At 51.8% G+C, this 27,405-nt stretch overlaps 1 protein-coding gene across 3 annotated transcripts in view; it reads right to left on the bottom strand.

Annotated features, from left to right (window-relative positions):
- The window catches only part of GALNT14 (polypeptide N-acetylgalactosaminyltransferase 14), a 209,466-nt gene that overhangs the window by 39,164 nt on the left and 142,897 nt on the right, over positions 1 to 27,405 (bottom strand). For all 3 annotated transcript variants that reach the window (XM_047851980.1, XM_047851981.1, XM_047851982.1), the window contains exons 3-6: positions 10,668 to 10,766; positions 2,891 to 2,958; positions 499 to 564; positions 205 to 326 (exon numbers count right to left, since the gene is read on the bottom strand). In XM_047851980.1, the coding sequence (XP_047707936.1) occupies positions 205 to 326; positions 499 to 564; positions 2,891 to 2,958; positions 10,668 to 10,766 (355 nt within the window). The remainder of the gene's footprint in view (positions 1 to 204; positions 327 to 498; positions 565 to 2,890; positions 2,959 to 10,667; positions 10,767 to 27,405) is intronic.

Genomic DNA, 27,405 nt, shown 5'->3' with positions numbered 1-27,405 from the left:
GATACAAAGAACTGGTCCCGGGCCTTGCCCTGCCGTGTGACCGTGGGCAGGCCGCTCTACCTCAGCTTCTCCATCTCTAACGAGGGGACAGCAATCTGTCCCACCCCCCCTCCCAGAGGGCCTGGGGGGCATATGTGAAGTACTGGCCTGAGAGAGCCAAGAGGTGGTGGCTGTGGAATCCTGGCCTCAGTCAGCCTCACTCACCTCTTTGACTCTGTGCAGCAGGGGCTGGAGCCAGTCTCTGTTCACTTCACAGTGGCTGTCAAGGAAGGTCAGAGTGGTGCCCTGGGCAACACTGGCGCCCCGGATCCGGGACCGGACCAGACCTGCAGTGGGGACAAACGGGCAAGTGGATGCCCCCGTCCTTCCATCTTTCGGCAAGCTCGCGGGGGGAGCCACACGACACCCCCTGCACACTGAACATACACTCTGATGCACATACACACCCCAATCCCCGACATTCACGCTCCAAGGTCCTGCCCAGCTGCACGGACCTACCTTGCCGCTCTGTGTTGCGAATGCATTTCACCTTGGGCAACTTGATGAGTTGACTGCAGTCATCAGCTGTGAAGACAGAAGGTGACGTGGGGTGAATGCCCTGGGGTGGAGGTGAACCCGAAGAGTAGGTAAGTAAGGCAGCCCTACCTACTGTCCCTGCCCCCAGCCGCTGAGTCCTGTCCTGACCCCAGGGTGTTTGTGGGTTTTGGATGAGGCTGACTGATTGCTTCTATCAATATGCAAACATGGCCCAGTCCATGCAAAGTGGCCTCAAGGGAGGCCTCTTTGGAGCAGGTCACATAGTAGTACCTGTATGCTTGCTGGCAAGCACTTCCAGATGGGAATTCTTGGGATGGCCACCTGGAGACTCTTCTCCGTTTCTATAGACCATGAAAAGCATGAGACGAGACTCTTGCTCACTCTAGTGGGGTCTAGCAAAAGCTGCTGGGAGACCACACAATGGATGAGATGAATTGTGGCATTTCCTGTCTGATACTGGAGACCTTATCTGTCAAGTGATCTGTCCAGTGTATCCCATCACAGAACTGGCTTACCTCTCTCTCTACCATGCAGGGGAATGTGCCGGGATGGGCAGGAGACCCCGTCTTCAGCATCACCCCAGACCTGTCCTCTGGCTTGCCTGCCTGCCCCATTGCTTCCCTGACCCACCAAGTCTCTGAACTCCACATTGAGACCCCATCGTGTTGGTTTTGCTTCACTGTTTTACCACCCTTAGCCTCTCTTTGGCTCTGGACTCTATAGAGTGACAACAGAGACTCATAGAAGCTTCCTCTGGGCCAGGTACTGTTCCAAGCACTTTGAATGTGTGAACACATTTACTTGACTTTATTTTTTAATGTTTATTTATTTTTGAGAGAGAGAGAGAGGGAGGGAGAGAGGGAGAGAGCGAGCAGGGGAGGGGCAGAGAGAAAAGGGAGACACAGAATCAGAAGCAGGCTCCAGGCTGAGCTGTCAGCACAGAGCCAGATGCAGGGCTCAAATCCACGAACCGTGAGATCATGACCTGAGCTGAAGTCATGTGCTTAACCAACTGAGCCGCCCAGGCGCCCCGTGTTAACACATTTAAATCCTTACATAAACTGTATAATTATAATGATCTCCATTTACAGTCAAGGAAGCAAGGCACGTGGAAGTTACTAATTTGCCTGAGGTACGTAGCCAGTGATTGAGTAAGTGATAGGTCTAGGATTTGAAGCTGGGCAGTCTGGCTCCGTCTGTGCTCTAACCATGAAGCTGCTCCGCTTCTGAGTGAACCCAACAGCATACCCTCCTCAGGCTCCAGTGCCAGGTGACCTGGCAGGACGAGTTTCTCCCCACCTCCAACTGCTTCCTCACTAGGGAAGGGAGATCAGCTCACCAAGTTTAAGTACTGAGAGTCCGATCTTATTGTTCTGGACCCAGTGCACAACTCACGTATGCATTACTCCCAGGGTTCTGAGGCCGTGCAGTGGGTGTGGGTGATAGCCTTCCTGCAGCAGACCCCAGGGTGGTAGTGGTTCTTAAGCCAGCTGCCAGCATGGGCACTCGGGGGGACAGATTCTACTCTCCTAGGACTTGGAGCTGTTCCCAGGGCCATTGCCTGCTTCCCCTGGTTTGTCACCGGAAAGAGGTGGCTCTGCCTGGAACTGCACCCAAGATGCTGGGATGATGGCTCTCATAGGAGGTGGCCCTACCAACCCTTGAAGTCTGAGGATGCTTCCCCAACTGTTGTGCCCATCAAACTCAATATACACATGTCTGAGGACACCTGCATGCTCTTCTGGGGGCAAGAAGATATTGGGGGGGGGGTGACCCAGGTTCTTTGATAGGACAACTTGGAAACGGTGATGACCAATGGCTGGAGGGTCAGAGGGCAGCTGCTCACTGCGTCATGGCCAGGTGATGGGATGCCCCACATGGCACCCTGCAGAGCCCACCCAGCGCCCCCCACAGGAATGCAAGGAGAGGGTGCTGCAGCCTGTGCTCGGGCTAGCAGATTGTCACAGATACGAGTCAGGGACCCCAAGCGATGGAAACTGCTCTGGGTCCCAGGATCAATTCTCTGAAGGTTTCTATGTCCAGGATAGGGGACAGTGACATACATGTGTGTGCACACCTCCATGTGCACACGTACACACACACACACACACACACACACACACACACACCCAATCAAGGATCGACTAAATATACTGTGTAGGTCCTCAAATACCCACAGCAGAGGACTCAACAAATTGTTTTTAAATGTAAAGTTTATCTCCCTCCTGAGCCCCACATCAACACTTGAAGTCTTCTATACCTGCTACAAGCCTAGGCTTCCCTCTATCCCCAGAGAACCGTGGGCAGGGAATAGAAACCTGTGTCTCCAGAGCAAGGGAGCACTGATACTCACGGTCATTGCTGAAGTCATCCACCAGTATGATTTCCTGGATCAGATTCATAGGAGTGCGGTTCAGTACGCTGTGAGGCGGAAGGACGGGAGATAATTAGGACTTCTAGCAGCTAAACGTATGCACTAACCCGAGCTTTAAATAGACACCACTGTATTTGAGGAATGAAAACTGGGAGCAACCAAAGGGCTTGTGCAGTCACGCCGCTCACCTGTGCGCCCCTGGGATACAGCCCTGCTTTCCCCTAGTGAATGCCACCGCACCCACCCAGCACCCAGAGAGAAACCCAGGAGTCCTCCTCAGCGATATCCCGAGACCCCACACCGAGTCAGTGACCAAGACTTGCTGGTCCCACTAGAAAAGGTCGCTCAAACCACTTCCACCTCTTCCACTTCTGTCCCGGTTCAACCTCTCTTGCCGGATTTTTTGCAGCAGCCATGACCTGCCCGGGCTGTCCTCTGGGGGCCTCCAGAGTGAGCTTTCTGAAGCCCGGAGCTGACGTCTCATCGTGCGACTTTCCTCACCAATGCAAACAAGTTAAGTTGACAAAACCTTCACTGTCTAGACCCAAATCCTCAGCACGCTCTTCACTGTCTGGAGACAGACCCCATTTCCAGCCTCCTCTCGCCTAGGGCCCTTATCAGGTGACATCATGCTGGTTCTTAACCGAGAGCTGGGTCTGCCACACTGCCATGGCCTGATATGCCCCTTCTCTGTCGCAAGGACCAGTTCAACCTACTTCCTCCCCTAAGAGCTTTCCAGCTACTCAGTGAGAACGGATGGCTTCGGCTTCCTGAGGCTTCTATCATGCCTAACTCTGAGGGTTGGTTTTTGCTGGCCCCTCTGGGCAGAAAGGTCAAGTCTAGCCCAGGGGATCAGGGTCCTTGTCAGTACTGTGCTGCCAGAAGCCAGCTCAGAGCCGTGGCCCACCATTCCCTCCAGGGATGGGTACTGCACACCTACTATGTGCTCAGCATTGCATTGGGTATACGAGGAACAGAGGGAACGTCAGCTCTGCCTGCCAGATGCTCAGAGTCTAGGAGCTATTTACTACAAGCTGTGTGATCTTGGGCAAGTTACCTTACTGCTCTGTGCAGTAAGTGGCTCCATCTGTAAAATGGGGATAAGAACAGTAGTACCTATTTCACAGGGCCACTGGGAGAATTCGAGAGAAAATTTTTATAGAGCATTTAGCACAAAGTCTGGCTCGGAGTAGTTGTCTGGCACTATTTTTGTGCGGCAGGAACAATTCTGGGATTGACTTCATGTGCTGGTCTGTGCTGCCGATGTGCACTCACAGGGCAAGGCTGGATTTCTGGGTTCCCTCGGGGTGTCAGGCCATATTCCACTTCTGAACACCCCAAACCACACAGTTCCTCAGACACCCTCAGGGCCACACCACCCACTGGGGGGTGCCCATGGCCTGGTGCGTGTTGGGGAGGGGGTTCAGCTGGTGCTGGGGGGGGGGGGCACTGTGTGAGTCCCTCCTCTCAGGAGGGCCAATCTGAGCCCTGTTTCTGGTGAGCCGCCCTGTCTAAGCAGGATGCAGAGACTCTCCAGGAGGAGAACTTTGCCTGGAGCTACTTTTATTTATGTAGCCTTAATTCTCACCATGGCAACTGGTAGAAGGTGAGAGAGCAACCCCGACTCCAAGCCCTGAGCTGGCTGTTGGGAGGTGGGGACACGGAGGGGCAGGAGGTGGTGGGAGGAGACCCTTACCACACAGGATCAATTGACAGTCCCAAAGAAAACACACGCCAACCCAACGACCAGTCTCCTGTTCAGACAGGGAAGGGGGGAGGGAGGCAGAAAGAGGGGGAAAACCTGCTTGAAGAATACCCTCTAATGAGGTTTGATTAAGGCTGCAGCTTCTTCACGTGATTCCCCCCAAATCCCTGCCGGCTCTTTGAAATTCAAGAGTTCTCTTCTGTGAACATCAAAAGGTAAATCGCATGCAGCTCTGGGCTGGTTGAACTGAGAGATGATTAGCGAATAAAAAATGTCCAGGGTTTAAAAAAGAAAAAAAAAAAACAGAAATCGTCAGCAGTAAGTGCTAATTAGACCATTTCCTGGTAACACCTGGCTTGTTTTTTGCTCCCCTAATCAGAGCAATTGGAGTGATAGCGGGGGCTCCGTGAACGTGGCCCTGGATTGGGAGAGCCTGAGGTGGCAGGTGCTCTGGGCTCCTGGGGTGGCTGGTAGAGAAAGGTCAAGTCTAGCCCAGGGGCTCGGCCTGGCCCAGCTGGTCCCCCAGGGGCCCCCTTTCTGAACCACCGTTGCCATTCCCACCACCCAGACCCTGCTTGCTCCATTCCTGGAGAGCTGTGCTCTCCCCAGTCCGTCCGCCAGGAGGCTTCACCAGCCCCTCTGCCACCAAGCCAACTGTCCCTTTCCTCCAGCTTAGGAAAAGCCCGTCCCCCACTACGGCGTTCCATGCCCTTTCCACACAGCCTCCGAATGGGAGTGAGTGCTCACCTCACTGGCAGGCCCAGATCACACCCTGTCTGGGAATTATTCTAGAACTGAGTCTCCTACAGACGGCTCACTTCTCTGCCAGAGGGCAGCTAGGCAGAGAGCAACTACCTACACCTTCCACAATCTGCCTGCCGAGCCCTGACGGCAGGGGCCCCCACGGAGCACCCTGGGAGGCGGCGGGCACGGCGGTGTGAACGGCGTGGGAGGCCGGGCGGCCCCCAGCATCTCCTAGCTGTGCCATCCTGAACAAGACGCCAGGCCGCTCCCAGCCTTCGTTTTCATCTGTAATTACATTTTCCTTGTAAAGGCAGGCGATATTAATACTTGACCTACTTCACAGGCTCTTGTGCCTTATGAAATGAGGAAATGTATTTGAAATTGCTTTGTGAACTCTACGGTGCTGTATGCAGGCAGGGTTTCTCCAATGTTCCCTAAATGCCAGTGGGATGAAGACCTGAGGCGGGCTGACCGTTGAGTCTGGACCTTCTGGAGTCAGGCTGACTTGGGTTCATGTACTAGAGCTACATATCCACCATTTGCTGGCTTGAGAGCTTCAGTAGGTACTGAGTCTCCAGCACCACAACTTCCTCGGCTGCCTGAAAGGTGCTCAGCATGGAGCGTGGCCCAGGGACTGCTTTCAGAATCCAGGTTATTGATAATAATGATGATCCTGGTTCTCAAAGTGTGACCCCAGGGCAAGCAGCATCTGTGCTGCCTGGGCACTTATTAGAAATGCGAACACTCGGGCCCCACGCCAGACGCACTGGGTTAGAATACCTGGGGATGGGACCCTCCAGGGGATTCTGATGCCTGCTCAAGTTTGAGAGCCCCTGCGTAACAACACTGTTGCGTCTCCGGGCGGGAGAGCATCAGGACCCCTGCCACTGTCCATTGTACAGGACCCCTCTGTGCCAGGCCCTGCCTGAACCCACTCACTCTTCTCCACCATCGTGTGAGGCAGTTATTACCGGTAGCTCTTGTTTTGCAGAAACGGAAACTGAGGCAGAGAGGTACAGGAGCTTGCCCAGGGCCACACAGTTGGTATAAGCAGAGTGGGCAAATCTGGCCCCGTGTCTCTTTTCTTATCCACCTTAACCTAAGAAGTTGTTCCCTCTAAATCCAGAGTTTTACCAAAAAAGAAAAAAAAAAGCAACAGTAAGGAGATTCAGGGTATAATCATGCATGCTCCAGAGCCCCCGCAGGCAGTGTCGGGTTGAAGGACACTCCAAAAGGAAGGGGACAGCTCTGGGTCTCACATATACACAGGGACCCACTGCAATACCAGATAAAGATAAACCATTCCTTGGGGCTTGCTTCTGTCTCCTTAAGAAAAGAAGTCCCCTCACTGATCTGGGTTGTGACTCTTCCTGCCCCCATCACCCACTCCCATCATGCCACTGCCTAGCTCTGAGTACCTTCATGTACACCCTCCCAGCCCCTAGCCCTCACCCAGCTAACTCAGGAACTCAGGGGGCCAGAGAGCGAGGGCAGGGATGGGCAGAGGGGCGAAGGTTTAGTCAAGTGCTGGGGGGAGGGAGGGGGAGGAGAGGGTATATTCCGTCCTCCCCTTGAGTGTCTTTCCCTTGTGAGAGCCTGGCAGCAGAACCATCAGAATTCTAGAACATTAAAGATGAAAGATACTTTAGAGAAGATCCTTTCACTGATGACAAAGCGAGATAGGAAGAGCTCCTCATTCAGTCCTGTCTCAGTGGCTGGTGATTTATTTGTGCATGAAGATAGGGAATGGAAGGAAGAGAATCCCAAGGCAAATAATACCTGGCCATGGAAACTTCTAGAAGTAATCTTCCTTGCTTCCCCCTCTCCCCTAAAATTCACTTCCACCATGCTTATGATATAAAAGCCTGTCTGTTCACACAGTTCTACCCTCATTCTGCTGTTTTCATATATCACACTTGGGTGTTATATCAGAAGTTCCTCAGAGGCAGGAAATAGGTCCATGGGCTCTCCTGGCAAAGTGCCCAGGAGTTTGGTGTGTGGTCTGTCACTTCATGGGTGTCTACTGAAAAGTATGGTGCTGATGCGCTGGTCCTAAGCCCTCTTTCAGAACACAGGGCACCAGGGCCTCGGGGGCAATGCTCATCAGGCTGGTGGACAGAGGCACTGGGTTACACCCTTAGCTGCCTCCCAACCTCCCCCCTTGAGCCAGAAACCTGAGTCTTGGCTCCTGTGCTTCCTAGCCCGGTGGCCTTGGGCCTCTGTTCACGTCAGGCACCCCTGACTTCAAAAGTTCCAGTTCCGGATGGGACTCCGACTGGACTGAGGCATAAGGTGTTCTGGAGACCATAAAGCCCAGCATACATTTAAAATAGTAATGATATTATTATAAAGTATCATTATTACTATTGTAAAAGAGCAGCAAGAAGAAAAGAAAAACTGTGTCTTAGAGCTGAAAGGGAGGAGTCTACAGGGAGTATCTCAAGTGACCTTGAGAATATAAACACGGTGTTAGGGAACTATGGGGAGCCTGGGAGCCCCACAGGATAACACCCCCAAATGTTCCAGGTAATGTCTTCTTGTGGGAAATGTGGTAGAACTGGAAACATGAGGGATATTTTCATCTCCATCCTTACAGATGTGGTCAGTGATCTGCCCAAGTCACACAGCCAGGAAGCAGTAGGGGAAGGACTTACTTGACCCCAGGTCTTGTGATCCCAGGTACCCGACAGCCTCTTTTTTTTTTTTTCCAACGTTTTTATTTTATTTTTGGGACAGAGAGAGACAGAGCATGAATGGGGGAGGGGCAGAGAGAGAGGGAGACACAGAATCGGAAACAGGCTCCAGGCTCTGAGCCATCAGCCCAGAGCCCGACGCGGGGCTCGAACTCACGGACCGCGAGATCGTGACCTGGCTGAAGTTGGACGCTTAACCGACTGCGCCACCCAGGCGCCCCTCGACAGCCTCTTTTGAGAGCTCGCTCACCATGCAGATATGGAGATAGCTAATGCTGCTCAAGCACCGACTCTATGCCCGCCACAGTTCTCGGTCCCTTGTCTAACCCAAAGCAACACTATGCAGTAGCTATGGTTATTATTCCCATTTTCTTGATCAGGCAACTGAGCCACAGGGAGCTTTGGTAAAGGGTGAATAAGATGCAGTCTTGCCCTAAAGGACTTCACTGAAGATTACACCTGGGAAAAATGCATTAAGTGCTAGAGTAGGGATTTGTAGTAAGAAGTCCAGAGGAAGGCTCTAATGGTGTGTGTGCGTGCGTGTGCGTGTGCATGTGTGTGTGTGTTAAGGGGTGGAGGTGCGTGGTGTCAGAGGACTCCTAGAAAGAAGAAGAGAGGCCAGCCTGGAAGGTGAGGACTCCTGCTGATCCCAGTGCCCTCGTGGAAACATCTGGCAGACATAGTTTGTTCCAGAAACCCTGCCTACCCTGCCCAAGCAGACCGTGATGGCCATGGGGCTGTGGTCTGGTGTTTTCAAAGTAGTCACCTTCGTTCCACCATGTCCCTGCTCAGCCCAGAGGCTGAGAAACAACGTTTCTCCCTTCACCAGAAAAGACTCAGGTAAATCGGATCACCCCATACCCCTGTTCCCCCCCATATGCCCGCACTGGTTTACAAATCGGAAAGGTACTTTGTTAGTCTACTGCGAGACTCACAGTGACTCCTGACAGTGACTCAGGACATTTTCTGGTCAAGAGCTGAAGCCTTGTTGGGAAACCAAATGCAAACCTGGGAGCCTGGGGGGCGAATACAGAAGCCAGGGCAGAAAAGGCAAGCAGCTGGCCGAAGGAAGCAGCCAGCTGGTTGCCAAGGACATCTGGGCAGCAGACAGAGTTGCCCCTGTAGACAGGGGGAAACAACACATACTCGGGCAGTTCCCTCCTTGTATTTCTATGGGATGCACTGACCCTGCAAGGCAGACATTCATCATAAGTGACAGGTGGCACCGAAGACTTGGTGCCCGCCATCAGGGCGAGCCTGTCGCTGACTCCCTCCCATCACCCGGAGCTTCCCTACCTGCCCACAGCCAGGCACAGGAAGGTGTGGCTTAGTGATGGAAATGACAAGAGATTTCACCTGTTTGGTCATCCTCTCCTTGGCCCTCCCTCTCTGTGGGATCAGGTGACCATGTGATGCGCTGCCTTCCCGATAGGGATGGGCCATGTGTCCCAGGGGCATGGAGGTATCGCAGGCACTTTATCCCAGGGCCGACCCCAACACCTCTATCAGGGATGCTGAACACCACCACCATCCACAGCCTTGCCTATAGAGGCTGCTAAGAACTGAAGTCAGAGTGCAAGGGTTTGAACGCTGCTTCACCACTGTTAGCTGAGCAACAGTGGGCTTTGATTCAGTACTTCCAAGTCTCAGTTTTCTCAGCTGCAGAGTGGGTACAGCAGTGGCCTCCCACCTCCCCAACGGACAGCATGAGCCGAGGCACGTCTGCACACGAGGGGACCTCATGATCAATGGCTGCCATTACCACCTTCGAAGATGCCAATGCTGCTGGAGACTTGAAAGAGGAAGGAGGGCCGGATGGTGTTGGGGGGAGGGTGGGCATGGGGAGAGGACTCCAGAGTTATGGGAGGGACATGGCACGGGGAAGGGAGGCAAAACAACCAGGGCCAGGTCTCCAAGGCCCTGTCTGTGCTCTGAGGGCAGTTTGCTGGGAGCTGGCACTGGGGCTTTTTCAGGTCACAGATTCATGCAGTCCACAGGCCAAGGTAAGGATGCACCTGTTACAGCAAGAGCGGACCCAGACTAGGAGCTGAGGGTGGGTGGAGAGGTGGAGTGGGATTGAGGCTGCAACAGAAGATACGCAGTGGGGAAAGCAAATATCAGCACTGCCTTCGAGCTGCTCTGCCGTGTGCTGCGGCTCCTGGCCACATGGAGGCTGTGGAGAGGCGTGGACTGGGACTTGCAGTGCCTGGCAGACCCAGGTTCTAATCCCAGCCCGATGCTAGGGTGGGGTATTTACTCAGCGTCACCCCTCGGCTCCCTTGTCAGCTGTGGAAGTTAGAGCTCATGTTCCAGAGACAGTCTAGCACGATGGTTAAGGGCAAGAGCTCCAGATCCTCTGTGGCTGCCACCGACCTCCAAGTTACCGACCACCTGGGGCCTCTGGCTATCCCCCTATAAAATGGGGTAAGAGCCGCCCTCACAGGAGGACGAAGAGCGACAGAATGGATGCATAACATGTATCAGACAGCACCTCCATGGAGTGGGACATGCCTGACATTCTTATCACAGGGCCAGCCTGCCAGTGAGCAGACCCGGTCTTCCCAAGGGCTGGGCCTCGAAGGGCTGATGGATGGATGGGGGGGCGCTGTCTTACCTGCGGATGGTTCTGAGCAGGGTGGAGCGGGCCTCGTTGTGGAAGGTGATGATGATGCTGGTCGGGGGCAGGTCCGCACAGTACACCAGCAGGGTGCACCTGGGGAAGGAAAGGCAGGAGCACAAGTAAGACTTTTGGGGGCAAAGCAGATCTAAAGGGCTGGCACCAAGGGGCCAGGTGACTGGCGGTCGCCGGTATAGACAGATGGCTGGCATCTGGGAGGGCTGACCTGGTTGCACGGTGCAGATTAAGACCCCAGGGCAGGAAAGTTCCCAGAATGACTGAAGTTCAATTTCCTACCACCTCAGGGGAACTTGGGCTCGCATCCAAATTAAGTGAACGTGCAGAACAGAAATGTGGGATTTCTCGCATGCCCGAATTCATGCATGGAGGTTCCTGGTAGCCACACAAAGCCACCCCAGGTCCTGGGCTCTGCTCCCCGGTCTGTGTCCATCCCAGACAGAGCTCCCACCGTGTCCTCAGCCGGCAGCTCCAGTTGACTGCACCAGGCTGACCCCTCACCTCCTGCCACACACAAACATGGAAATCTGGTGTGTTTAACAAGGCAGAGCCCTAAAACCCTGGCGCAGAGACAATAAAACCCCATCTTAAAAAAGCATTCATTTCCACGTGTCCAGGATCATTTCGTATGACAATTACATCTGGGGTAATTTCAATTTAATACCTCGCTGCAAGTGAAAATTGTAGCCCGCAGCCCGAAAATTACTATAATAATGAAAATAAACCCGCCAAGTGATGCCGGTGCCACCAGGGACTATCCCTGGGTAACTGCTTCCTCCTGTTTGTCGCTCTTTCGGGGGCTGTCCAATTACGGGGAGTGGTATTAAATGAGGAAGTAAATAACAGACATTTGGTGAGTCAAACATGTCTTCATTTTCCAATTTCGTCCTAGGCTCAGGGCTTTGCATTTGGGGTCCAGAGATCCAAGGATGGACTCCCAGGGGACCGTGAACCCCCTGAAATTGTTTGCAAAGTCGGGTAGGCAAAGGTGCGGGTTGTAGCTTTCACTAGATTCTCAAAGAAGTCTGTGGCCGAAGACGCTTAATCTCAGTCCTAGGCCAGAGAGCCTGACGCCCCTGTGGCCTCCCTGATACGTGAACACGTTCCTCCAAGAGCAAACCCTAAACAGAACAGAGAAGGCTGGGCTCTTGTGCTCAGGGCCTGAGCAGATCTGGGTTTGGGTCACCCACCAGGAGCCAAGAATTGGGAAAGGAAGGCTCCAGGGGAAGAGACAGTGAAAAGGTAAGTCATGGCCTTTAGGCCTTCTCCTGCGGCTTCCAGAGAGACAACCCCTCACCACATCACGTCAGCTGTACCTACTAAGAAAACCCCCTGGAATTCACCCCTTCTCTGTCATCCCTGTGGGCCCGGCTCCGAGAGTCCTGCACCTTCTGTCCCTGCCAGTCACGTCCTGTGTGCCACACAGCTCCGCCCATGCCTACCTCTGGCTTGAAGCCCTCAGTGGCTCCTGTTGCAAAAAGTCCAAACTCCCGACACAGCCCTCAAGACCTTCCACATTTGCAGCTCCCTATGTTGGCAGAACTCTCCACCACCACTCGCACTATGACTTCTGCATGGAGCAAAGTCCTTCCTCCCTTCTTCATCTAATGAGACCCTACTCATCCTTTGAGACCCTGAGCAATTTTCCCTTCTGCTGTGAAGGTGTTCCACACTACCCCAGACAGGTAGTGACTTGTTCTTCGTGTACATGTCTCTCTTCTAGAGCTTCCTGATGGGACTGTCTCCCTCACTTGACTATGAGTTCCTCTAGGAAAGGACCCTTGTCTATCTCCATGGTCCTAGAACAAGAGTTAAGTATACTAGATGCCTATTCATGGGGAAAGGGAGAAAGAAATTCAGGAAATGCATTTCTAGGTCAACTGATGACTTAACCTTTGATGTATTTCAAAGGTGTGGCAGCCAGCCTCCCAGAAGGCTTCCAGGAACTCTCACCTACGGGTCCTCGTGCCTTGTGTAGTTCTATCCCCCTCATTGAATCAGGGCTAGCTCCTATGACCAGCAGAATATGAGTGACAGTGGGTGACTTCCAAGGCTAAATCACCAAAGCACTGCCACCTGGAGGGAAGCCAGCTGTCGAGGACGTTCAGGCAGCTCGGCGGAGAGATGCCTGTGTGCAGAGGAACTGAGGCCTCTTGCCCACAGCCAGCACCAGTTTGCCAGCCATGTGAACGAGCACCCTGGAAGTGAATCCGCCAGCTCCGGTCAAGCCTATAGATGACAGAAGCTTCAGCAGCTCTAAGCCGGAACCTCCCAGCCAGGATGCTCCCGATTCCTGGCCCACAAAGACTATGAAGGTACGCCATGCTTCCTACTGTTTTTAGGCTGCTAAGTTTGGGAGGGGGGTGGTTTATTTATGCATTTGTTAGCTATCATGAAAAGAGAAGGAAAATGCCATGACTTGGTCCGCCGATGAGAAGAGCCCTTGACGTGGCCTATGTTTGTATACAGAGCTGAGTTTAAATTGGGAGCAACAAGGAAGGAAGAGAGCAGGCGGCTGGTTGAGGTGGACGTGGTGGGGGCCCTTGGTTGCTGTACTGCAGGGTCCGTGAGGGCACAGAGAGGATGGAGATACCCAGGCAGAGGGGGAGGAGGCAGTGAGCATGGGCGGCACCGAAAGGAATGAGGTGGATGTCAGGGAGAAGAATAACCATCTGTCTTCTGCAGGAAGCTAACAGAGCTGAGAGCTTTGCAGGACCTCCTTGTCTCTGTCAGAGATGGGGAGAAAGAGAGAGACTGAACTGAGTGACTCAGAAGGCCACTACTGCCAGGACTGTGCCAAGGGTCAGGTGCTAGGCACTGCCCTAGGGATGGCTTTCCCTTCCGCGGCCTGGGAGGCAAGGGGGCCCCAAACCCTAGCTTTAGTGATGTAAGTTATTTAAGGACAACTTGGTGAGGGAGGGTGGTAGTGGGAACAGCTGCTCAGAGAGCTTTTGGGGACAGAGACCCTTTCTCCTGCCTTGGCGACATCCAGCCCAGAGGCAGGCATGTTCATGTGCGACAGCCCAGCAGTATGGACACACACAATGCTTGGAGGGCAGAGAGGCAGGCATCACTCTCCCCAGCTGGTGAAGTCTTCATGGAGCTGGAGGATGAGGTAGGGACGGACTGAGGGACATGGGGTATGGTGTCCCAGTCCCAGCACGATTCTGGACCTGCAGACTGAGTGCTGAGTGAGACAGGTCATAGAATACTGGCCTGGGGGTCATATGCTACTGACAGCTGTGGGACTGTGAGCAAACCCCCTCCTCCCCAGTCTGCTGTCTACTCATCTGTAAGACAGGTTGGACCCCAGGTCCTCCTGCTTAAGGTCCCCCCAGCATCAGTAATCAGAAGCTGTGATTGTCGCTAACAGTGAATAAAACACAGTTAATCTGAAAGACCGTCAAAAAGACCATTTTCAGCTTAGACTCAGCTGTGTTGCTGGACATCGAATTTTCTTTTCTGAACTGTTTCCTCATCTGGAAAGTGGAGACAATGATTTTTTAACTTGTAGCGATCCCCCCCCCCCTAGATTATCACTATGTTGTTAGGTAACAGTCCATGCTTGACAAAACGGTAACTATCATTATTTTCAATGTCAAGTTCAAATGTGCGGACGGCTCCTCCCATGGGGTAGTTCTGTCCTGTCTGACAGAGGGAGAGGGGCGCTGGGAGGCAAGAGGGGGCGAGAGAGCAAAGAATGTAGCATCAATGTTAGAGAGAGGAACCTGAGCTGTGATGTCAATGTGAATCCTGGATCTGGCGAAAACTGGCTGTGTGCCCTTGGGCACATCATTTGCCTTCTCAGAGCCCCAATTTGTCACCTATACAATGCAGACAAATACCTCCCTTGCAGGCTTGTCGTGAAGACCCCAGGCTGCACGTGTTTAACAGATGCTGAGAAGATGGTAGCTAGAATTATCATGACTACAGTGGCTGAACCTGCCTCCATGCACTGATCCACGCTTAGGGACCAGAACCTTGAACTCATGGTTCATAAAAGGAAGGGGCCTTGGAGACGAGCCAGTTCAACCTCTTAAACTGGGCAGAACTTGGTGGTGTGCCAGGCATTGGTGGGAGCCTGGGCCATTGTGTTCCTGGACCTCACTCCCCTCCAGCCTCCTGTGCCGGCAGGATACAGGACAGGGGCTCCTCTCTAGGTGGGGCAGGAATCCCCTAAGCGCCCCAGCATGCGCAACCCAGGGAGGGTAGGCAGCAGGGCAGAGCCTCACAACATGATGGCACAGGCAGCCTAGCCTGGCTCAGGGGACTTCAAGGCATCTTCCTTCTGCCCCTGGTCGCAGCACATCCACTGTCTCATCTGACCCTCACAACAGCATCTGAGAACCTCCACTCCACACAAGAGGAAAACTGGGGCTCAGGCTCTCCCTCAAGGCCACACACCTGGTAAGGGATTCAGAAGAGCTGAACACGGGTCCCGTGACTTTTAACTGCGATTTGTCTCTAGCGTCCTGCAGCCCCGCTTAGGGACAAGCACTAGGCACCGGCAGCAGCAAGGCAGAGGCTGAGAAAAATCCTTCAAACTGGACGCTGTGTGGAGAGTCAGCTCAGATGGTGGGCTCTCTGGGAGAGGGATCTAAAAGATTAATCAAACAGCAAGATCTATCAGGGACACCAGAGGAATGTCAAAAGCTGCAATGCTAAGATCTGGTACCCACAGACAGACAGGAAAGCTTGTTTATAATTTATTAAAGATTCAGGGGTTTTACTGGAGGGAAGAGTGAGTGAGCCGGAAAGATCGGGGCGGGGGTAGAGCCGGGAGGAAGGGCGGCCCATGCTGTGTGGGGAGACTGACGCCAGCCCGCCCGCCCGGGCTGCTGTCCCCATGGCCCCAGCACCTCCTGAATAACGTATGCTCCACTGAGCTCATTTCCCATGTGTAGTTTATTCTCTCCTGTTCCTCTCTTTTCTTTCTTTCTGAAAAATTCACCTGAGATTCTTGATTTCCCCAAGTTCAGCTGTCTCCAAGTGCTTCCTGAACCATCAACTTCTTGAGTGTTCAGGGCACTTACAGGCTGAGGACGCCTCCATAGTGGTTCTGAGATGCCGGCCCCGGGACACAGGTAGGAACTTCTCCCTCTTCCATCCCTTTCCATCACCAATCGCTGCTCCCCTGCTCGCCCTCCCCTCCCCACCCCTGCACCCCAACAGGTGCCAATGCGGCTATGCCAGAAACATACTAAGCAACGGTCAGTTACCTCAGAAATGTAATGTTGTACACATGCCTTCTATTTTATTGCACAAGCTCGTGACACCGGCACTTACAGCTGCCTGTAAGTGGTGTGAGGATATCAGCATCATCCCCATTTTATCAGTGGGCAACAGAGGCTCCTGGTGGTCCTAAGTGTGCCTGCTATAAGGCTGGGGCCAGGTCCTCCTGAACATACACCTTCTCCTACAGCGTGCCATCCTTATGGAAGAAAAGACATGGTCATAAATGACAAACATTTGGGGTTTTATCCTGGAGTGTGGAAACAGGAGGGAGTGATGGAGAGGCAGATGCAGTAACTCTGAAGCAGAGGCATAAGTATTTTTACCCAAATGTTGATGGAAAGGAAAAGCCACTGGACTCCCCTGCAACAGACATTGGCACCAAGTGTGAGAAGACAGACTCTTGAAGGCGGTCTGGTATCCCAGAGGGGAGACTGAGGACAGTTAGAGAAAGAGGAAAGGTCACGCAAATATGTGGCTTGATGTAATGGAGATCAAACAAGCCTGTGGGCGGCGGGGGGGGGACACCCAGGGTGTGTCATTTATTTGGGAGCTTGGAACTTCACTTCTCTAAGCCTTAACTCCTGGTTTACAGGGATGACCTATCTACCTCAGGGAATGTTTTTAGACTACTACATAATGACCCCTACTGCCGGGCATGTAGTGAGTACCCTGCATAGTTAACACTCACCAAAACCCTCTGAGGGGCCACTGCTTAACGGACTCACTGCTTAACAGCTGAGGCACAGGGGGGCTGAGTAAGTTGCTGCAGCCAGTGCAGACATTTGAACCCAGGCCTGCCAGACGTCCTTGTCACCAGGCCACTATCATCACCATGCCATAACATCTCCTGGCCAGTACTGTTCCAAGTACAAGGGTATCCATAAGCCTCCAGCGGCTGCTCAGGTCCCGCCTGCGCCCTGTGCTCTGTGTGGACCCATGTGCCCCCAATTCAAGTCACCAACCCAAGAAGCAGTTGCTACTGAGCTGGGACCTAGCCGTCGCAGTGACCTGCCCAGAGGAGAGGGACAGGCTGCCGCTCCTGGGCCAACTATTGGTTGGGCCACCACAGGGGAATCCCGACAGGGGCTCTCACTCACCGCCAAGGTGGAGCCCGTGAAGGTGTGATTTCCATGAGGCTCTGGGAGGGGCAATTTGTGAATACGTGTTCCTAAACAGAAAGCTGCTCCCCTCCCTCTGATTCCTTCAGACCCACACACACTGCAGAGGTCAGACTGAGGCAGAGAAACGGAATGGGCTGTCTTCTCTGTATGTTCCATTTCCTGAACTCTATGGCCACAAAGGCCAAGGGAAACACAGCTGTAAGACATAAAGTGAGGGTGGCACCAGTTTCCTGGGGGAACACTGTCCCCGAGGGAGCGACAGTTTGTGGATTCCCAGGTGCAGGGGCCTGTGGCACATCCTCTATCCCTCCCCAACCTTTGTCTCATCTCACCATGTCATGGTTCCAGCCCCGAAGAGGCCTCAGAGAGAATGCCATCTCTCCCCCTCACTCCCCCAGACGCCAACACCCACCCCAAAGCTGGTGCATGTGAGGAAGAATGAGGAGGGCAAAGCTCTTAGCCAAGGGAGCTTTCCAGAATGTCAGCTGCCTAACGACAGCAACAGGGAACATGCCACCAGCGTTTACAATCACAGATTCCGTTTTCAGAGCTGAGACCACCCAATACATTCCTGGCTCAGTTCTACATAAGGAAGCCTGCTCCCAGGCATGAGGAGAAGGAAGATGGCCCGAAAGGTATAAAATGCCAAACCTCTGCCTGGCCTCTAGGTCCAAGCCCAAGTCTTTAGAAGAGAAAAATGCAAGCAGTATGAAAAGTATGACAACTGTAAAATCAGAAATTCCTTTTAATCTCATTTCATGGGCAACACTGACACACTGTAAGGCATGAAATTTTTATTTCATGTCAATTTCACTGGGATTTCACATGCAGATTAATTTGTTCATCCACATAAACATATACTGCTCCTAGGTCTTGCCTCAGCATCTGTCCTCACTTAGTATTACAGAAATCCTGCATCGCATTAAAGGCACTTAGAGTCACTGCGATCTGCTACTCCATTATGCTGCCACACTTTAATTGGTGAACACTTTATTAAGTTCCTGTATTCTGGCAAGGGGTTTCGTGAGCCCTCAGGGCAGGGAAGCGAGCTGCCTAGAAACGTGGCTGGGTGCTGTGGTGGGCAGCAGATGGCCTCCACCCCCCAAGTCCTTGTGTAGTGCTCTGCTCTGGGAAGTGGGCTGACCCTGGGGACTGGCTTCTCAGGAACAGAATACAGCTAAAGTAACAGGATACTGCTTCTGTGATTAGGTTAGGAAAGACTGGGCATCCATCTTTCTGGCCTGCATACTTTGGTGAAGGAAGCTGCCATGTTGGGGAGTCCCACGTGGCAAGGAATTGAGCGTGGCCTCTGGTCAATGGCCTGTGAGGGACTGAACCCTGCCTACAACCACATGAGGGAGCTTGGATGAGGGTTCAGCCCAGTTATGCCCAGTTATGCCAGCGGCTCTTGCTGACTCTTGATCACTGTTTGTGAGAGCCAACAGTCAAGGACCCACCTGGGCCATGCCTGAATGCCTGGCACGCAGAAAATGAGATTATAAACATCCTTTTAGGCCACTAAATTGTGGGTAATGTGTTATGCAGCAATAGGCAAGGAATACAAGTACCCTTAGCTACCTGGAAAAACAAGTTCAGCAGCTGTTTGTCAGTCCACTGGGTTCAAAGGCAAATTCTCTTGGGTAGTTGGTGGAAGAGTTAAGCCATTGCATCATGGTTCTCCCCACAAAGTGCTCCCAGAGCCCCCACACCTCCATTCCACTGGATGATCTAGGTGTGGGTGCCCAGGAGACCCACATACAGAGAGATGTTCTCCAGTGGTACCTTTTGGGGTTCTTCCAATTTTTATAGATTCAGCTCCCTCAGCGGTTCTTAATATGAACCATACAATACATAGAAAATTGTTGACTCTCTTCTCACTTCTCCCATGGATGGTACATAATAGTAGCCTTCCAAATGCACGGAAGAGAAGTTAATTCAGTTCATACAATGGATGTCCTAGGGCTTTAAGGCTTAATTCTCTGGCAGAAAGGTTGACCTAGATGGTGTCGTGGACACCCCTCCATGAACATAAGGCCGTTTAACAGAGGACTTGATCTCGGGGTGAGCCTACTTAGGCCAACAAACGCTTTCCCTTGCACCAACATCATCATATTCCTGGTTGACTCTACCTGTCAGGCCAGCTCAGGGCCTGCAGTTCACTTCTGCCTCCTCAGAGTACCCTCCTTGATTTCTCGGCCACCTACTCTCAGCACAATCAGATTTCTAAGAAAACCTACATCTTGACCATTCTAGGGTACTTCCACCATCCGAGTCATTGCAGCCTGTAGATCAGAACAGTGTTCCCAGAAAACAGCACTGCAAGCCCATTTTCCTGGCAATGTAAGAGGGCCCCATAGGGTCTTTGCTGACAACTGGGAAGTTAACTGGGGAAGGAGAGCACTATGATGTAAGAGGCCAGGATATCTGGACTCCCCTAGAGTCTGGCTCAGTCTTGCTTCTACTTTATTTTGCAGCCCTCAGCAGCTGGAAGACCTTTCTCTCTCTCTCTTTTTTAATATGAAATTTATTGTCAAATTGGTTTCCATACAATACCTAGTGCTCATCCCAACAGGTGCCTTCCTCAATGCCCATCACCCACCCTCCCCTCCCTCCCACCCCCCATCAACCCTCAGTTTAGTCTCAGTTTTCAAGAGTCTCTTATGGTTTGGCTCCCTCCCTCTCTGACTTTTTTTTCCCCCTTCCCCTCCCCCATGGTCTTCTGTTAAGTTCCTTAGGATCCACATAAGAGTGAAAACATATGGTATCTTTCTCTGTATGACTTATTTCACTTAGCATAACACTCTCCAGTTCCAACCACGTTGCTACAAAAGGCCATATTTCATTCTTTCTCATTGCCAAGTAGTATTCCATTATGTATATAAACCACAATTTCTTTATCCATTTGTCAGTTGATGGACATTTAGGCTCTTTCCATAATTTGGCTATTGTTGAAAGTGCTGCTATAAACATTGGGATACAAGTGCCCCTATGCTTTTTGGCTCGAGACAAACCCCTGAGTTCCTGCAACACTAGAGAGTACTTGCTTGCTTAGGCACTCCCTACACCACGAGCTGTTGGACAGTGTCTCCAGGAGAAGCCCATGCATGCTCTGTGAATAATGTGTACACATGTCAAATCAGTTGGGCAAATGAGAAATACTGGAAAAATACTAGATCACCTTATTCATGATCTATCGATGAACATGAACATGGTAAATGTTCTGAAACCTGTGCGAGCTTATTGTTTACCAAGATTTGACCTCAGAACCTGACCTCTCCCCACCCTTGCACCTTCCCCCCCCCCATCCTACAATCCCTTGCCCATAATGAGAACTCAGCTATTTACTGGGTATATGATGAGTAAATCATAGCATTTAACATCCTACCAAAGAGAATTCTGTGGGACACAGGTTTAGAAAATGTTGGTTCCAGCTCCCTCTTTTTTTCAGATGAGGACACGGAGCCCCAGAACAGTGCACTGACCTGCCCAAGGCCACCCTGCTAGTTAGTGGTCAAGCTAAGATCTTCCGGGCCTTACTACTGAACTTGCTGTTTCCTTAAGGCAACAAGATTGGGGGCGGGGGGCTGTCAGATGATACAGAGAGGCCCAAGGCTCCAGTCCACATGGGGTCACTATCCACTTCTGCCTCTCAGTGTCCTTTAACCACCCTCTCCCTGCCAAATCCTACCACCAACGTCCCTAGTACATCTCTACCTCTAATGGAAACTTTTTAGTCTTTGTCTTACTTGTTATCTCTGTAGCATCTGACACTGAGGGTCACACATTTTATTAAATACTTGGTTCTTTGCTCTTGGCTTTCATGAAATCACCTTAGTGTGGCTATTCTCTTCTTAGGCTGTCTCTTCTGGGTTCTCCTTTTCTTTCTTTCCCTCATCTAAAATTCTAGTGTTCCCCCCCAAATTCTCTTAAACCATCTTCTCTTCAGGCTCTTCTTTGGATTACTCAACTTTTTTCTAAGGCTTCAATTTCCTATCTGTTTTCTAATGACCCCAACCTTATCCCTCATCCTGATGAGCACCTTCTCTTGGATGTCCCCATGAGGTGACCTCTTCACCCACCCTCTGCCTCCAGCACCTCGGCCAAGCCTGCTGAGCCCTTTGTGTTCCCCAGATCACCATCTACAGTGTGCCCAAACCCAAGAGATATTCTTGAATCCTGCTTCTCCCCCACCCCCCAACCTAATTAAAGGCCTAGTTCCACCAATCTTTACTTAACTCTCCACCTGGCTGTTTCTCTACATTCCCATCATGTCTTCTCTGGATTACTGCAGCAACTTCCAAGCTGGCTTTATCTCCTTCCAATCTATCCTGCATGCTGCAGCTAGAATGATCTTTCCATACTGCCAATTTTTAATGCATTTCAATGCTGCCCTACTGCTCATGAAATAAAGTTGAAACTCCTAATCACGGCTTACCATCCCAGTGACCCAGCACCACTTCTGACTCCTCCCCTCCATGATCCTAGTTTCTGCCATGTTCTTCTGCCTGACCCCCTCCTTCTCTCTCTGGACTTCTCTGCAGGCATGACCTCCCTCCTGCATGTCGGAAATGTACTCTCCTCTCTTCCAAGGCCAGGCAGTCTTCTCTTCTTCTAATCTTGGCTTGGAAGTTACTTTCCCCAGAAAGCATTTCTTTTTTTTTTTTTTTTTTAATTTTTTTTCAATGTTTATTTATTTTTGGGACAGAGAGAGACAGAGCATGAATGGGGGAGGGGCAGAGAGAGAGGGAGACACAGAATCGGAAACAGGTTCCAGGCTCTGAGCCATCAGCCCAGAGCCCGACGCGGGGCTCGAACCCACGGACCGCGAGATCGTGACCTGGCTGAAGTCGGACGCTTAACCGACTGCGCCACCCAGGTGCCCCCCCAGAAAGCATTTCTTGATCTCCCAAGGCTTTTCCAGTGTATGGAAGTATACTTTTTCCCCCCAGGACACCTCTGTAATTTATTACCAAACACTGCGAACTTACTTTTCTGTCCCCTGTACTGTCAGCTGTAGCAAAAACAAGGACACATTTGTGGTTGTGACCTCAGAACATAGTACGGTGATTAAGCACAGTAGATACACAACACGTGTCTGAAGAAATGAGTGGATGGGTGAGTGAGGGAGGAAGTAGGTGGGCTCCCACCGGGGCAAAGCCAGAGAGGACACTGTCCCTTGCCAAGTTATGAGTGACACCAGCTCAAGGGAACTGCTGAGCTATAAGATGAGCCAGGTGCCAAGGTCAGTCATACAGAGAAGAGATACCAGACAAGTCACCAAAACTGAAGCTGGAGTATGCAGCCACAGTGGCAAAAACTGGGAGCCTCGGGTGATGGCTGTCCTGGGACACAGCTGGGACAGTCATCTGGTGCCTGTGCAGAGCTCTGGCGTGTTCTGTGTAGCACAGGAAATACCCAGCTGTGTTTACAGGGCTGGAATGTTCCTCTTGGTTACCAAAGTCTCAGGGACGAGGAACAAGGCGTCCACAAGGGAGATGGGACAGACTGACTGCTACCTGACCGGGATGCCAGACATGGCCCAGACACCCTCTTCACCCAGACTCATGCTGTCCAATGTGGTGGACACTGGGCACTAGAGTGTGAAAGACACACGAGACTTCAAAGACTCTGTATGAAAAAGAATGCAAAATAGTTCATCACACTCATGGCATGTCAAAATATTTGGGTACACTGAATTAAGTAAAACATATCATTAAAGTTAATTTCACTTGTTTCCTTTGCTTTTAAAATGGGACTACTAGAAAATTTTACAGTACCCATGTGGCTGACATCTATTTCCATTGGACATCACTGTCCTTGGTATTACTGAACCTTAGCTTGTATGCAATCCAGTTTCAGATTTTAGTATTAGTGTCAGGCAATGGTTTCTAGATGATGGGTTCTTTTGTAGGAGTAAAATAAAACTCAAAAAATTATAAAGACCAGGATGCCTGGGTGGCTCAGTTGGTTAAGTGTCCAACTTCAGCTCAGGTCGTGATCTCACGGTTCGTGAGTCTGAGCCCTGCAACAGACTCTCTGCTGCCAGCACAGAGCCCTCTTTGGATCCTCTGTCCCCTTCCCTCCTCTCTCCCCGCTTGTGCACTCTCTCTCAAAAATAATTAAACATTTAAAAAATTATAAAGATCGTTACTAGATTTGCAACATTTTATTTTGCAGGAGAGGATATCTGTTAAAGACCCCATCCTCTAATATCATTTCATAAAAGAAAGGGAGTTTGGGATGCCTGAGTGGCTCAGTCAGTTGAGCGTCCGACTTCGGCTCAGGTCATGATCTTGCGGTTTGTGAGTTCGAGCCCTGCGTTGGGCTCTGTGCTGACAGCTCAGAGCCTGGAGCCTGCTTCAGATTCTGTGTCTCTCTCTCTCTCTCTGCCCCTCCCTGCTCATGCTCCGTCTCTCAATAATAAACGTTAAAAAAATTTTTTTTTAAATGAAGGGGTTTAAACACTAAGGCTGCTATTTAATTTAAAATTAAACACTATTTAATTTCATAATAATTAAAAACTCTTTAAATTGCAAAATTAAGCTTTAAGAAAATCTTTCTCATGGCCTCCTCTCTCCCCCAACACTGACGATCAGAGTTGCACTGATTCCCATGTGAAAGTACAGCTCAAAGATCCGTCCACTAATTTATATGAGGCTGTGTTTGACCACCCCCGCCATGGCATGGACACCAGACACTGAGGACAGGCCATCTCCACTCGGCTCTGGACCAAGAAGCCCCTGCTCCGTTCTTGGGGGGTGTTGATGCTAATATGTCAGTATGGTTTTTCCAATCTCCTATCCCAATTTTTTACCTCCTCCCACACTTTTGCTGCCCATACAACCTGGGCTCAGGACGTACCCCTGACTGGGAAATACAGCTGCCTGGGGCTGTATTTAGGCCTCGTAGAAATGGCCACTGCTCTACTCTGCACAGGACCCCTTTCCTTGTTTTTTCCAGACAACTGATTCAGCTGTGTTATGTTGACCAGCTCCTTCGAAATCACTGGGACCCTGTGGTTCAGGGGAAGCCATGGGTAGACAGAAGTGCCTTCTCTCCAGGATGAGAAACTGCTCTTGGGAGGCAGCAAAGAGGCCTCTCTTGGGTTGCTGCCAGGATCTGTGTTAGCTGGTAGTGGGCACCACCCAGATGGCAGCTATGTGCGTGCGTGCGTGTGCCTGGGAGTGTGTGCATACGTGTGTGTGCACACACATAGGGGATAATGTGCTCAAAAGGCAAGTGCAGAGTGTAGCTGGGACCAGGAAGTGTGGAGGTGGGCCAAGGCCTATTTTTGAAATGTTTCTGGAAAAGATTCCTCGGTGTCTGGGACAAGGGCTCCTTCAAGTCTTATTTTAGCCCTGCTTGAATCACATTACACAATAGTAATAACAGACAACACCTACTGAACCCTGGCTCCGTCTCAGGTCTCCTTCCAAGAGCTTTAGATCTGCGCAATGATTCTCAGAGGTAGGTGCTGGGACACCTCCTCTCTCGTTCTGGAGGGGACTGTGAGGGCAGGTCAGTAAGCAGCAGAGCCTCCATCTAAAACCAGGTGGACTGACTCCCGGCTCTGTGCTCTCACAGGCTCCACTACGGGACCCTTGGATGGTCATCCGACCTGCAGGCTCCCAGCCTTTATTTCACACTGGCCTTTCTGTCTTTGGTCTTGAAGGGCACATGCTGGAAGGTTCTGGAAAGAGGGAAAAATAACAAGTATCTCCCCTGCTAAAGAATGGTATCTCCCTTTGATGTTCCCTGAGCTATTATTTCCTGATATTTCTCAGACTTTCCAGCTAAAGGATCAGAGAATAGTCAGTCCTTCATTTTACCTTTTGCCTTCAGTCCTCAGACTGAAGCAGCTGAGATAAAACCTGTGGTCTAGTGACTCCAGGAATGTATCCAGGCCCAGCCCACTGAGCTCAGGAATGGTCTGGTTGAGGGCCAAGTGTCCCTTACCTCTTCTTCTCTGGTGGACTGACAATGGTGTGCCCCCTGGAAGGTCCGAGGTAGGGAGGTAAGCAGCAAAGCCTTCCCACACCTTCCCAAGCCCTCCTAGGCAGTCCATCCAACCATCCCCAAGTCAGCCCTGCCCCACATTCTGCCTCCACCCCACCTTTCATTCTCACTTCCATCTGCCCAAGCTGGGTCCACACCCTTGCAGCTCCTAGACTATTCTTCCACCTATAGAGTCTCCCCTTCATCTCCTTCCTCCCTGCTTTCCACACTAATGTCCCTAACACATGCTTCACACACCACTGTCCCTACCCTCACTCTGTTCCTTGAAGCCAAGCCCTGACCGCATCCCAAGGTCTCCCCATCGGGCTAACCCCCAGCCTTGCCCCACAGTTCCCCTGCCTGAACCTTCCAGCCCTGCTAACCTGGTTCACTCACTCACCTCCAGCACAATCTCCACACGCCTCCCCATCCCCAACCCCCACCCCCATCTTCCTGTCCAGGGCTGCTGAAATTATAGCTTTTATGCCACCCACGTCAGCCCCTACCACCACCCTTCTCGTGGGAGTTACTCCATTGTCTGCAAAGCTATACTGTCTTCTCCGTGGGCAGGGCCCACTTTTTTACTTCTTCTTGTCCTCAAGGCAAGTTAGTCAACAGACCAGAGTCAATGTCCTCATCTCTAAACCCAAATCACAGCAAGGTGTCTGGGAGGCTTAGCCGGGAGAACATATACAAGGTGCCTACCATGTGTCATGGGAATAGTTTGATCAATAAACATTGGCTGTTTGTGGTCCTGGATTTATGCGCTAACACAGAGAATCCTTTGTTGAGTGAAGGTGGTTTTAAATTTCCCGTGATTTGATTTCCTCCCTCTGTTCCGGAGGATTCTTTCCCGCACCTGCACTCCCAACCCTCATGTTTTCAGTAGACAGTTTGAGAGTGAATCCAGTGAGATGCCCTTTGAGTCCACAATCCCTCAGTGGGTACCGATGAAAGGCTGAGTGCCAGGCACTCTGCTGGCATACCCGCCCCAAGTTGCTCTAGGTCACAGTGGGGAGAGGACGTGTGTCCCTCAGGGTAATGAGTGCTTGAGCACGGGAGTGAGAAGGAGCCTCTGAACTTAGCCCAAGAGGGTGAGATGTCTTCCTGGAGAGCACTCCCTGACCCCATAGAAGGATGCCCTGAGCAGACAGGGCAGCAAAGACGAATGGGAATGAAGCCTCGAGCACAGTCGGGCAGCCGCGAGCCCTGGCTGGCTGGGGAAGAAGTGAGCCGGCAACATTTGAAAGATCTCAGATGGGGAGCAAAGGGTCTGCATTTGGAAAGCTCTCCGTGGAAGAACAGGAGAGGATCGACGGGTGAGGAGTCAGCGCCATGCTGGAGGGCGGTAGGCAGCTGCTGCACTCACCCAGGTGAGAGGGGACAGCCACGGAACGTGGCAGCAAGGCCAGGGCCCAAGGGCTGTCTAGGAGACAGAGTCAACAGAATGAGGGCAGACAAAGCCGGGCTCCAAAGGTTTGGGCGTGCGTCATAGGTAAACAGCGGGACCTATCCTGAGATGGGGCAGGTGAGAGCAAAGCGGGTGCCTGCTGTCTCGAGAGATGGTGGCAGTGGGCTCAGCGAGGCTTGGGGTAAGGAATAAATGTGTCCATCTGACAAATCAAGGAGAAATGCAAAGAATCGGGAGAGCAGATACTGCTCTGGTTAGCATTAGGGTCATGGTGGGGGCAGAAGGTCACAGCTGTCTGGATACATGTGTTCCAGTCAAACATCAGGGTTCCTCCTGCTGCATCAGGGATACCAAGGATAACTACAGCAGCATTAGCCGATCCTGCCCTTGTTACTCCAACGGAACTCTGGCCGCTACATGACTCCGTGGGTCCCCCTTCTTCTGTCACATCGTGCATCCTTCAGCTGCTTTTCCAGCCCGCTGCTCGCGTCACTCCATCCCACTGTCTGTCACCCTGGCCAGCACCAGCTTTCCACAGCCGCCTGCCCACAGCTGTCACCTCCTCTGCTCTTTTCATCTCCCGTCAGACACGGTTCCACTTCCTGGCCCCCGGCCCTTACATCACTCCCTCTGCTGGCCTTGGCTTCCATCCCCACTATTTTAAAAGTACACATTTCACCAGACGGGGCATCGCGATTGCCTCATTGCTTATTTTGCACTCTGGTTTTTAAAGTTAAGTTTGACATTCAGGCAAGCGAAGTGTTTTGGCGCCAGGAGCCAAGGCTGAGGCAGGAAGCTCTGTGCAGAACTTCTCTGCCCGCACCCTCTCCACCCCCGCACCACCTTGTTCTTGGAGCACACCCCAACTCAGAGGTGGAGGATGGGGCGCGGAGCCAGGACCTCTCCAAACTCATTCCCGCAGCTCCTTGCTCCCTCGGGGCTGGCATCCTCTCCC

This window comes from Prionailurus viverrinus, chromosome A3, assembly GCF_022837055.1.
Source record: "Prionailurus viverrinus isolate Anna chromosome A3, UM_Priviv_1.0, whole genome shotgun sequence".
Classification (NCBI taxonomy): domain Eukaryota; kingdom Metazoa; phylum Chordata; class Mammalia; order Carnivora; family Felidae; genus Prionailurus; species Prionailurus viverrinus.
The sequence above is the reverse complement of the archived record's forward strand: the minus strand, read 5'-3'. Positions and strand labels throughout refer to the sequence as shown.